This window comes from Chanos chanos, chromosome 1, assembly GCF_902362185.1.
Source record: "Chanos chanos chromosome 1, fChaCha1.1, whole genome shotgun sequence".
In the NCBI taxonomy this organism is placed as follows: Eukaryota; Metazoa; Chordata; class Actinopteri; order Gonorynchiformes; family Chanidae; genus Chanos; species Chanos chanos.
Genome location: NC_044495.1, coordinates 15,886,800 through 15,900,200, shown reverse-complemented (window position 1 = coordinate 15,900,200; position 13,401 = coordinate 15,886,800). Strand labels below are relative to the sequence as shown.

The following is a 13,401-nucleotide window of genomic DNA, read 5'->3' as shown; positions in this document are numbered from 1 at the left end:
ATCACTCATCAAGTAGGCCCCATGGTTTTCTTGCTCAACAAAAACTTCCCTCCCTCTTTCTCTCCCTCCCTCCCTCCTTCCCAGCTTCCCATCTCTGCTTCTCTTTCTCTCTCTTTCCAAGCTTTTCATTAGTCAGTCTCTTAAGAAAACACTACCCTTAGTTTCAGGTAATCTTTATAACAATGAGCTTTGAGAAAAGGCAATTTTGTGAGCTATTTTTAACCAAGGACAACAGTACAGATGTTTGAGTGGCACACGAATGAGAAACTGTTTACATGCTGACAGGAGAGTAAAGAACGGTCAGTACAGAGGTACAAGACAACCCAGGGGTTTTTTTTCTTTTTTTAATAAACAGACCTCTGAACTGGGTCACTGCTCATTTTGCAAAGAACGAGCTCACCTGGACAATCAAAAAGTACACCAAAAAGAGCACAGGCGAGTGTGTGTGTGCATGTGTGTTTGTTTATGTAGGCCACGGTGCAGCTACCTGCTCCCTCTGTCGCTGTTTATTTTCGGGTAGGAGAGCAACCATGTGCAAAGTTACAAAAGGCCTGTTTGTCTGTGGGAGAGCAACACGAGGCACATCTGATCCTGCATGGATGTGTATGTTTGTTTATGCCTGTCCTTTGTGAGTGCCTGTAACTGCTTGGACTGGTTCTCTGACCTCAGTGTTAGACCTCAAATTGAAAAAGCCCTTGAGTTAGCATGCACCTGTGTTTGTGACAACGGCAACTTCATGACTCTGAGTGTGAAAATGGAAAGAACAGTGGGGGTGAATGACAGCATCAACACGTCCACAGGAGGTTGCTGTAGAGCCTGAGTGTGATCCGCTTTGCCGTGAATCCCCTCTGGTCAGAACAGTTACTGTCCAACCCTCTAGACCAAGAATGTTAGGAATCTGCAGCAGCAGCAACAGAAGCCACAAGACAGTGGTCAATACCCACAATGCACCACTGATTAGAGATGGCATGCCTACTCCTGCTTGACAGCCGATTTTTTTTTTTCCCACCACTGAAACCATTTTACCCAGCACCCTATTGAAATTCATGGTTTTGTAAGAGATAATGGTTGTCCCAGCTGGATAGCCAGACCAAAGTTGTTTGTGCTCAGATGGACTTATGACTGCTGACTGGCATCTGAAAAAGCACCCTGCTAGGAGCTTCAATTAAACCCTCTCTCTACCTATTGTGCTCCGCAATACTGCAGAGACGCTTTGAATGCAATCACAATTCTACTGCAGGAGTTATGCAAGAGACCTTTACATTTATAAAAAAATTTTACTTTCCATGACATGCTTTCATAACATGCCAATCACAGTGTCATACATGTCTTCAATCAGGAATGTGTCATGAAAAAATGTCAACCAAGGGGCATATTCGTCATGTGTATGACACCGAAATCGATTTGTAACTACACACATGAAATAGACGGTTACATGAGTTATCTAGCATTCATGTTGTTAAATCTTGAAAGACCAACTGTGAGAAGAGGTAGAGTTGCAGATGTGGCAGTGGTAAACCGTGGCACTGACATGACCAGCGCTATGTCAGATAGTTGACTGTTGGATCAGATGTGCTGACAGACTAAACACAGAGACCCATGCACGACGTGGAATCAACAGAGAAGGGAGAGCCATGAGGGATTTGTGGAATCACTGACTCACGTTTTGAGGGTTCCAGATGTCATGAGTTCGGTCACCAGCACAATGCATTTCCTGCCTTTCAAGGAGGATTCCCAGGAGTCGTAGAAACGCACGATGTTAGGATGCTGCAGTCCTTTCAGCATGCCGGCCTCCTCTTTAAAGCGCTGACGCTCCGATCGGGACAGCTTACGATCCTACAGAGACCAAAAAAAAAAAGGATCATCACTTAGAGAGTACAGGTCAGACAAAACCTTTATTAGAGATGGAGTGGTAAAAGTCAAGGGTCAACGAGACATCAGTGTCGTAAGAGATTTTACGCCAAATCACTCAGCTTCTCTGAACACAAAACAGATCAGTGCGAAAGCACTGGTTTAGATACTCTGATGTAAATACCACATTCCAGTCAGGCCTTTGACACCTCAGTCAAAAGTGTCCCAGAATGAGCGGAGAGTGAGAGCAGGCCGAATGTCACAGGAGAGAATGCCTCTACTCTGCTTTCAAGAGTCCTATAGGCCCCAAGGGTTCACAGGACCACACACACATATATGCACACAAATGCACAACCCTCCACACACACACACACACACACACACATACAAGCATATATCCTCTTTACTTAATGTATCAAAGTATAAATCAATGTGGTTTTTGCCAAGAGACTGTGCAGGAATTCAGCCTAAATGCAGATACACTCTCGTCGACACATACTTCTTGAAGCTAAAGCTAAACTTGCCCAACCAGAGAAAATGATACAGCATCACCTTCCCCTTCCTCCTCTCCCTAAAAAACCCTCTGATATTCTATCCAGGGGGTCACCACAGCTCCCCTGGTTTGTGGTGTTTTCTCCTGTCTTTATGAGGATACCCAGGATAGGTGAGTCAGAGGCCCTGGTCTGGTCTCGTTTTCGGTCTCCGTCTCTCTTCCAAAATAGGCATGGGCCTTATCACCGGGTCAAACTGTGTGCACAAGCCCTGCCCCTACTCACACATTATATCCTTAGAGAAGTGCAGATAGGAAATGAACTGATGGCGGGGGGGGGGGGGGGGGGGGGGGGGCTGCGTTTTACAGCAGTGTCCTAATTTCATCTTGCATGCAACCATGACCTCTCATTCACCTCTGAAAAGTTGGGTGATATGTGGTAAAAGAAAAAAAAAAAAAAAGAAAAGACAGGTTATCTTCTCAAAAGGTTATGTTTTTAAATGGAGTGAAATGATAATAACAGAGCATAAAATGCAATCTAGAGTTCTAGGCAAGCCAACTAGCTCAGGACCCTCATAAAACTTACTCTGTCTGTTCTGTGACTGCATGCCTGGCAAAAACGCTGACAATAGAGTTTCAGCAACATATTAATAAAAGCACAGGCTCATACCCAGGCCTGCTGTGCTACAAGAGGAGACATAAAACACAATTACAACCACTAATATCACAGGGCTGGCAGAGGGATGTGAAAGGAAGGGAGAGAGAGAGAGAGAGAGAGAGAGAGAGAGAGAGAGAGAGAGGGGAGGGGGGGGTAGTGGAGAGACAGATCTGTAACACTGAAAACCTGAGCTCTCCCATGGTGAAAATTCGAACCATGAAGGGAAGGAGGCTTTCTGATAATATTTTTTTTCTGTGTCATATTTCTACTTGTTAGTGACACTCAAGTGTGTCATGTCTCGATCCCCTGAGATATCATCCAGCTCACTCTGTATCCTGAATTGTTTGCAAAAAACAAACAATAATTTCAGAGCCAAACATGGTGTATTGCTATAGCAGTGTTACAACAATACATGATATCATAACTGTACATATAAAATGCTCATCACCAAGCATAATAGCTTTTGCATAAGTAATACGTGCAACATACATTTAGTCTTCATTTACATTATCCATTTCCCAATACTGTTTTAAATCTCCAACAATGCACAACCCCTGCATCAGTCTGGGAGGGTGACGTCTAGGGCATGCATCCATCATTACATACAAAGTCAGTCATCACTTCTTTTCAAATGCCAAACTGCAGACGGCTCCCCAGGGATGCAGGACCACACCATGTAAGGATGTTGCCACCGTTTCCCTGGATTCACCTGCTCGTGTCGGCATTAGAGGCTCCAGAAAAACTGCTAACGGGGAGAGAGCCAGTCTCACTGACCTTCCAAGAACACAGTCAAGCATGTTCTTTGCAACACCCTTCCCAACCACTTGTAAACTATGGCAACCACATACAAGTGTTATGTCTATGTGGTGACCAAAAGCTTTACCCCATCATTGATGATCATGTCTTCATGCTATTGGTTGGGGTGTGCAGACCGGTTGGGAATAGATGTTCACATACTGACTGACTTTGTGTGGTGAGGCTCAAATTTTCTTCTGGACTACATCACACAGATCTACAAACATACTCTCAGAGTTATTCAAAGTGCAAGTAATGCATGACCAACAGAGCACTGCTTCTACTAGCTATTAATGTCCCAATCCCACCGTTCTCTATCACTCTGAGCTCAGCTAGGCCACTGAAGTGCAAGGCACCAGAGCGTACCAGAGTGGCGCTGTGCTCAGCAACCAGGGCAAATATTATCCCTCATCACACTCACTGTATAAGGAAATTCAATCAGACACTGATAACCCTGGAGAAAAGGAGGGACTTGTAGGAATAAGTAGAGGTCACATCATTATCTACTGTTCTGGTCTGAGAAAGAGAGAGAGATCAATTGCTCCCATCTCTGAACTAATTATCACTCTGTAATGTTCTCTCTCTCTCTCTCTCTCTTACTTTGGTTGCACAACTGAAAATAAGTGACAGGAAGCAGAGATGACCTGCTTGTTTGTTTGTTTGTGGCTGGAGAATAAGGAAAGATAGTGAATGTTTTGCTGTAGAACCGCATGCACTCGTGTTCCGTTTACTTGCCTTGGTAAACCACAACTGACACTTATAAAGCACTTCACTGCTTAAAATACAAACACAGGTGTTGCTGTTCCTCTCAGTCGTGATGCAAATAATTAAATGAATAATCGCTTAAGCAAACCATGCCCATAAATTCTCTGATTTAATTATTAAGGGAGGAGTATTGCAAACAGAAAAGTACTTTAATGTAAAGATTCAGCCAAAGATCACAATTTTGCTTACATTCACTTGACACAGGAATATGCTCTAGTGAAAGTACGTTAGGCACGGCATTAATTCTTTTTACATCTCTACATTACACCTTCATTTACACATTGCCTGGGACCATGGTAATTAATATGCGTCATTTGCAAAGAGAAGTCTCTCAAAGCAGTTATCTAAAAAGTGGATAACTGCTAATAGATGATGCAGCGTTTCCATTAATACACTGTCTCTCTGCCTCCCACTGCCCACCACCCACCCACACAAACGCATACACACACACACAAAAAAAAATGCACACACACAAAAACACACACACACACTCACACAGAGTTAAGCTGTGATCTCTGTTCTGCTCGTGCTCTATCATGTGACCTCTCGGTCCACAGACATCATCAGCTCAGTGAACAATCAGATGTTTATTCTCGATCTTAACACTAATTCTGGCACTGTTCATCCACAGCTACATTTAGAGATTAGCAAGCTCTGCTCTGACTGCCCGGCCATCCAGTAAACAAACCCACTACAACGTGGGCAGACAGAGACAACACTGGCTTCAGCCCTACTCCACCCACGCTTCTGGAAAATTCCTTTCACAAAAAATCATGGTGACAAGACATGAGATGACTGACCGCATCCAGAGCTGCATTTTATTTATTTATTTATTTATTTATTTGTGTGTTTTTAAAGAATGAACAAATATTCCAATTTTTTCTTCCTGTAATTCACAAGGAAACAATTTCAGTTTTTTTAACGAATGCCTTTTCCCTTGTTTGTAGCATGAAGCTTTGTACAGGATATGAGAGAAGGGAGGGCAGTCCATGAATCCCAACCATGTGGGCACCAGGGAATTTCATTTATTTCCGCATATAAAATATTAATATGGATGCAAGCCACCTGAATGCTTGCTCTGGGGAATTTTCGATTACGCATTACAGGCAGTGTCATGGCCAAGGACTCTCCCCTGTAGAAGAAATAAAGTTATTACATTTATATATACAAGGCTTTATTGAGTTGGAAATAAGAAAGGGAGTCATAGCTTTCGACCTCAGGGAAGCCACAAAATCATTTGATAGAATTTACAAAAAAGCCTGAGAGATTGTGCTGAAATTCTGTGATCCACGTCCAAACAACCGTGCACTTAAATAATTTCCAGATTTAAATTTATGCAAGACAAACGTAACCGCTTTCAGTGAGTCAGCACGGCGGGTTTCTTTGAATTCCTACAAAAAATGCCAGAAGGGAGTCAAAGGCCGAGCAGATCAAAGAGCCCAGTGATAACACAAGGTTTCAGTGGGTGTGTGAACACACACACCCTGTGATATAATAAAAAAAAAAAAAACAGTAGCCGTAACCTCTGGCACTGATGTAGTCTCATCCCAATGTAAATTTTGATTTTCCCTATTGAGTTTGGTGTTGATCACCGTTTGAGTTTAGGCCAGCGACTGAAGATTGACGTCCTGACTTTGGCGAGGAGGAGGTGGGGATAGGTATGAATGATTATCTTGGCATGGTGAAGCGCTTCTGAGTGCTTGTGTTTATAGAGTTCTCATGGGCTTGAGGCATATGTGTAACACACTTGAAGATGTCCAAATGTGTTCAGGTGAGGAGGGACATGAGAACTGGCACCTGTTCAAGCAACTGTGAATTTTAAACCCATCAAAAAATTAACCACTATGGCTCCCATTACATGGCACCATTGGGCTGTCCTCCTTTTAGATTTGATCTGATTCTACAACTCCGAGACTCCTAAAAGTACCGCTGTGTCTTGTGGATGATCAGGGCAAAAATCTTTGCACACTGTAGTTTGCTTGTATGTACTGTACTGGGCTGAGCTTCATGTACTGGATCTGTGGACAAGCTCTCTAAACCAGAAAGTGTCTGTGAGCACATGCAGCCAAGTTGTAACACACTGCAAAATGGCATCTGCTTTAGTGAGAGACAGAGCAGGGGGAGTTTTGCCTGACACACTATAATTCATATATGACAGCTGCAGTAGGATCTGTATGGAAATCCTATCTACTCTGAGCAGTTGTGAACAACTGATAGCCTATAGCTGCCAGAGCCTGAGCATAATGAGTGGCATCAATCCATAACGACATGTCAACCCAAACTGGGTCTCTACTGACTGGGGAAAGCTTCCTTCAGAGCCAATGCACAAACAGTTTACAGAGAAAACAGCTGGGCCCAATATAGCACACATACATAATCAACTATCCATCCTATAGAACCCCAGGCCTGCTCCAGGCTTGCTCAGCGTACAATCTGTAGCCAGCAAAGTGTATCCAAAAGAAAAAAAAAAAAAAGAAAAGAAAACCAAGCATCTCATCCTGGATGCAGGCCACGATTTCGAGGAATGCGAGCTCCTGACTGAGCCGGTACTTTTCCAGAAGAATAAGAAACCCAAAAGCCCAAGTGTCCTGACAGACAAAGGGAAAAGTTCGGTCTTTAAAAGCATTAAATGCTGTTCAGAGGTAGAGAGCAGGATGCTATCTCTGGCTTCATTATCTGTCGTTACCATCGTTTCTTTACTTCCTCAAGCAGCTATCAAACTGTCTTCCCAGGGATTCGGAGCTAATGACAGGACAAAGAATTTGGCTCCACCGCGCCTCAACTGACCCTGGTTTTTAAGTGATTCATATTTCACAGACAGGGACGTTAGCAGAACAATGGCATGCCACACCACAGCCAAAAATACCCATCACCCTTCGCACTTAGAATATGGCTGGCAGCCAGAGAGTGGACACCGATATACCAGTGAGAGTGGTCAAAGTGGGACGCTAGTGCCTGAGATACAAGAGAAGGACATGAAGAGCCAGCAGGCAGAAATCCTAATGTAACATGCAGGCTGAATAATAACACATATCTGCTCTAGTACAGTAGTCTGAAAGGAGCACACTGCAGTGGTTACTGAATAATCTGCTACACTAATTTAGGATGGAGGAGCAGTGGGGCAATCAGCTGCTGCATGCTGATAAAACAAAAAAATAAAATGCACTGGTGACGAATAGGCACTTCATCACATGACTACCCAAAAGCCTGTGTTCGATTTCCCAGCAGCACTTAGTAACAACCGAGGGGGGCTTTCATGCATCAAGACAAACTCTAACTGTACCCTCTGGGCAGAAATATATTGCCTTTGTGTTTCTGTGTTGTCACGATGTAGTGGAAACAAGGCACTGGTTCAAACCAAGGGAGACTCCAGGAATAGTGAGCGTTGAACGGAGCCAAATAGAGGCCAGCTGGTCCACCACTTGTTTAAAAAAATCCCCTTAGCTACACACGCTCCTCTCATGCCTTATTTCCCCTGTCTGCACTGAACTGTGAATATCATAAGGCTTTCATTTGACAACTTCACTATGTTCTCTGAAGTCCAAATAATGCTTTTTCCCTCCCTGTTTCCTCTGTATGTTCAAAGACACGCAAATCTATTGTAGCAGAAATGACATTTTTGTGCCTGTCTTGGCTATTTATGGAAAACAAAACAATCATAGTATAACACACCTCAAAGGTGAACCCAACACTGATCAAAGCACAGCATTTGAGTGACGTCCTGTCTTACAGGTCTCCCACAGAGGACCATGGATTCTAAATGGAGTAGTGGAGATTTAAGTTTGTCCTCCCTACCCTCATCCATCCGCTCCTACACAAGAGTGACCCAGCATGATGCTGACAACGTGTTTACAAGGGAAAATTGTTTACCATCTGGCTCCCTCAGGCCCTGGTCACATGAAGTCCAGACCATCTAATCCATCACTCCCCCAACAACCCAACCAACTTAAATTTTTTTTCACCAAATGAAGCCATCCATTTTGACACATGGTTTCATTATCAATGCAAATATTTCCCTTTGACTTAAATATGGTTTTGTACTTTAAAGTACAGAGCTTCAATCTGAGTCGGTTATCAAAGGTTGGCCCTTCTGAACCAAAGAGGTTGACAGAGGAAGCAATAAGTGCTTTATGAACCATTAGACCATAAGTGGATGGAAGGGTCTGATAACCTCCTGCAGAGAGCTTCGCTGTGGGTCCCCTGATCAGACTCCCGTGGTGCAAGGATCTTCGGAGGTCTTGAACCCAAAGAAATGACAAAGGAAATAAGAGAACAGCAAGTGTCAGGCATCTGCTTTGAATAAGTGAAACCTTTCACTGCCCATGCAAGTGGGAAACAGACCACAACTGTAACACTAACACAGCTAAATCCTGGGTTTAAAGCAGACATTTAAGACACTAGAGAAGTAACTTTGAGGTTTGGTTTTCCCATCCATCAGCGCTTCACAGATGCTTGTAACCAAGGCCATGTGCATTCTGTGACCTAGAATTGCAAGCTGTAGTTCAGATATCCAGACCCTGGGGGCTCTTGCAGGTCCACTCCTAAATCTATGAGTCACGATACCATTCCATTTCTTATTTTTGAAACTTTAATTACAGTCAGGTTCAGCTGAGCAAAACATGTGTCAGCTGAAACGTAAACCTGTGTTGAGGCAAATGCCCTGAGGTCGGTACAGCTGTTTTGGCATTGACAGAGAGCCAACGTGCAGTCACTCAACAGTCCCGATCCACATGGAATAGATCTGAAAAGTAAATGCAAGAGGCCAATCTTACAAAGACACATACACACACACACAGACACATATTCCACCCACACCTTGAAAACAAGAGTATCAAGCCACCTCTACAGAAAAGTCAATTAGCATCATGCCACAGGTGTTCTGCACGCTATCCGCACCCTCTTTTCCCTCATTAATCTGGCACCATAGCACAGTAGCCTCTCAGCAACATTTATTCATTAAAGCACTTCAGCTCTGCCCTATGTGCACACTGCCACATGTGAGCCTGTTTACATATTTAAGTGCCTCTGTTTTTTGCTGCCATTTGCATCTATTAGACCTTCAGAGGTTTCCATCTCAAACTCATCAGTACAGGCAAAGTCAATAAAGAGCTACCATGGTGCTCGAGCACTAAAGTCACACTGTAAATCTAACTGCCATTTGGTTTACAGAGAGTCCTTTCCAGCGTGTGTATCCAGGCACGGCACAAATCCCAATCTAGTCCGCTGTGACTTCACAAAAGGCAGAGCGGATTTCCATGTGCTTTGCAACCTTGGCCTCGATGCCTCAAAAATAAATAAATAAAGCCAAACTAGCACAGACCACAGAGGCTAACTGTAGCTATAAATAAACCCCAAAAACAATACAAGGGTGTGCAAAAAAGAAACACATAGAGAGAGACAGAGTGGGAGAAAGAGAGAGAGATAGAGACAGAGAGAGAGACAGAGAGGGAGAGAGAAACAGAGAGATAGAAACACAGAGAGAGAGAGGGAGAGAGAGCATATTCTAAATAAGACCCTTTTATGGTGGTGCTCTGAAGATGATCTATGCGTTCCTCAGTGGTGTGGGCTCTATCTAGGTCAGTATGACAAGGCTTCTTCAGTGAGTCTCCTGGCTTGTCACAGGCCATGGGTTCTGAGGGTCAGGAGGTCTGATGAGCTTGTTGACAGCACCCGGCACAAAGTGAGCTAGTGGCACCCAGAGACAGGCTCCATTGTCCAAGAGACCGGGCCAAAGGACCTGTGCTCGGTTTGCCACATCAACTTTGTCCTCCAGTCATCCAGTCCTCAATTCTCCTCCCTCTCTCATCTGAAAACAGGCTGTGGGTTGGAACTGGGAGGTGACTTGAAGTGACAATAACCATTTGTCCACAGCCTTGCATACTGACTGGTCTGGTGTGCTGAAATGTTCTGGGTGACAGCTTCAATAAATCAAAAACATATAGTCTAAGTGGAGGGCAGAGTCGATATTACTCATCTTACCAAAAGGAAACTCGAGTGGTTTTGACAAATGTTCCTTAGATAATAGAGGGATCGGAAAGATACTTGTCAGCAATCACATCTTGTTCAAACGACCTTACACTTGCCTTCATAAAGAGAAGTTCTTGACCAAAATGAAAACAAACAAACAAACAAAAAAGCTGCCTCCACTGTTAAAGACTGTCTTCTCCCTGGAAATAAAAATTAAAGCTTTGAGAATCTTTGTTAGGACTGTTTCAGTCCTACAGTCCAAGTGGGGTCCTGCATATTGAAAAACAATGCCTGAAGGTTCTTAATTAATTGTATTCATATTGCCTCTTTCAGTGTATCTTCTATTTTGTACAAAGAAGGAATGCGTGCCTCTGTGGACAATACTTACTTCTACCCGTGACCTGTTTTGTTTCACTTAATCATCAAATCGCTTAAGAAGATGGACTCAAGGACTTCCGTACTGAGATAACACAATCAGCAGTCTTAGATTTTCTGGAACAGTGCTGCAAGTTAATAATCTTTATTTAGAGAACACTCATAAAGAGTAGATGATGGTTACACTGGATGATGCTTTATATCAGGCAGTCTAAGCAAATTTGTATAATGTCAGGAGGTCATTAAATAACCTCGCCTTTAAATGTGTCATTCATCACTACATTCCTATCAACCAAACGTGAAAGACTGGACCATAGAGGACTCTGACTGTCAGTCCATCCATATCGGGGGCGAACATCCATTTATAAACAGCTGAACAAGAGCACAGATCATATAGATAAGGTCATGGGGCAGTGGTGCAGCAGGCCAAAAATGGCTCCAACAGTTGCTCCTGAAAGCTTCAGGAATGCAGTAGCGAAGGCTTTCAGCCCACCAGTGCACTTGCCTTACTGAGTTTCCATAAGACACTACCATGAGGATTCTTGTCCTGAAGTGACTGAGGGTACTGATCTGCTAAACTCTTTCAGGAATCTTAACAAAATCCCCAGTCAAATTGCGAATGGGTTGGTCAACACAGCAAGCCTTAATCTTAAACAATCCTGAGGGAGATACATAGCAGTCAATCAGACTGTAGAAGAAAAAAAAGGTTCAACGCTTAATATTGTCTCTGAAAAGTCCACTGCCTCTTTCACTGTGTTCAACTGAAGCCAGTGTGGGAAACAGGGTCTTCGGCCAGAGAGAATGGGGAAACTGAGATAGAGCAGCCCAACTGGATCGCTGACAACGCTTTCTGCCTCTCCTGCATCTTTCCATGGTTTTCTTTCTTTTTTTTTTCTTTTGCACTGGCCTAAATTCTCGAAAGGGTTGGTCACTCCAGAGAAACGTGGGAAGGGAGCTGACAAAGTTGGGTGGAGGAAAGAAAAATGTCCACACACTCTTAAAATGCATCAGTCCACAATTGTTCTGGCCACGATCCAGAAAGCCAAAGCAGAACCAGATTCTAAAAGCTTTCACAGAAGATCTGGAACAGGCCTCACTTCTGTTACATGCCAGCCACAGTTGAACTATTCTTGATGGAACATCCATTACAGCAAAGACATTTTTCAAGCAAAACATTAGCCCAGTTTTCATAGCTGGCACCGGGACCCTGGGTAGCCACAGTGCTGGAGAACCAAATCACCACAAACAAAAATAAATCATCTAATTGTAGAATGACAAACATTTTATGCTGTGTAAATACACAGGGGGGAATATGACACACAGGTTCCTCAAACACGTGCAGCATGCCAGTGTAAGTCAAGACTTATGTGCAAACAGGCTCCTCTGCAGCTTAACAAAACAGAGGACTGCTATAACTCAGTGGACACCCTAATTCTGTCTAATACACTCTCTTTTGTCAGGGGCAGGGACTATGTCAAGGACACACCTAAAAGTTCACTAATGGTTCTTTAAATAAGAAGAGGACAAGTCTAACATATCACTTTGCAAAACATGGAAACAGAAACGGTGTAGGCGTCATGGTGGCAGGTGTTGATGATTGACAGTCAGGGCCGATAGTTCAGCCACAGTCCCATATCTAAGATTTCCCCTGAAACATACTGCTACATGCGTAAACGTTCATGCATGTTTTAAGCATCTTGAGCGTCTCTCGTAGGCAGTTACCTAGGGTAAGCCTGAAGGGAAACGAAAGAGATTGTGTGTACGTATGCCGCAGCTGTCACACTACACTCAAAACACTGTCAACTGCTCACAAAATCCCCTGGTCAAGCACACCCGAACCCAGTACGCCAAAGAGGAAAGTACAGAGCTTACAGAAAAAAAATTCCAGATTAATGCTAAGAGTGCACAGCTGGACATAAAATTTGATTAGAGTCCTCGTGTCTCCTCATATTGGTTTATTAACTTCTCTCTGCTTAATAAGAGAGAGAAGGGGCAGAGAGCCAGCCATGCTGCGGTGGGGACACTGAGAACGGCCAGTCACCACGGTGTCAGGTTTAGGAAATCCAAAGACGTCACATGAACAGGGTATGTGGTAAAAACGTAATCAAGTCTCATGTCCATGAGATCTCGAGGTGACTCTGACTAATGGTGCAATGGATGAAGGAGGATGAAATCTCCTTTTTACCAAAACTTCTAACGCTACGTAGATCACGCCTGGATATCGCTACTTTAGCTCGACACTCTGGACTTCTTTAACTCCCAACTACAACACAGAGCAAGCCTGCAACTGATACCAATCAGCACAGGCAACCACCAAAAATTTTAAACAGAAAGAGCCCCCAGCAAAACACTAACTCTCTCTGTTCCAGCCTGAAAAAAACATTTTTGGGAGTTGACACACCACTTGTGTGAAATGTAGGTCACGGCAGTGTGGAATGTAGTCATTGTAGTTTCCTTTTTGGCTCTCTCTTACAGGAGTTATATGTTAAGCTCAGACAGT

General features: G+C 43.6%; 1 protein-coding gene across 1 annotated transcript in view; it reads right to left on the bottom strand.

The window, feature by feature from the left end:
• Window positions 1-13,401, bottom strand: part of wnk1b (WNK lysine deficient protein kinase 1b) — a 74,843-nt gene that overhangs the window by 36,640 nt on the left and 24,802 nt on the right. Inside the window, exon 2 of the mRNA XM_030771724.1 lies at window positions 1,664-1,836. Within this exon, the coding sequence (XP_030627584.1) occupies window positions 1,664-1,836 (173 nt within the window). The remainder of the gene's footprint in view (window positions 1-1,663; window positions 1,837-13,401) is intronic.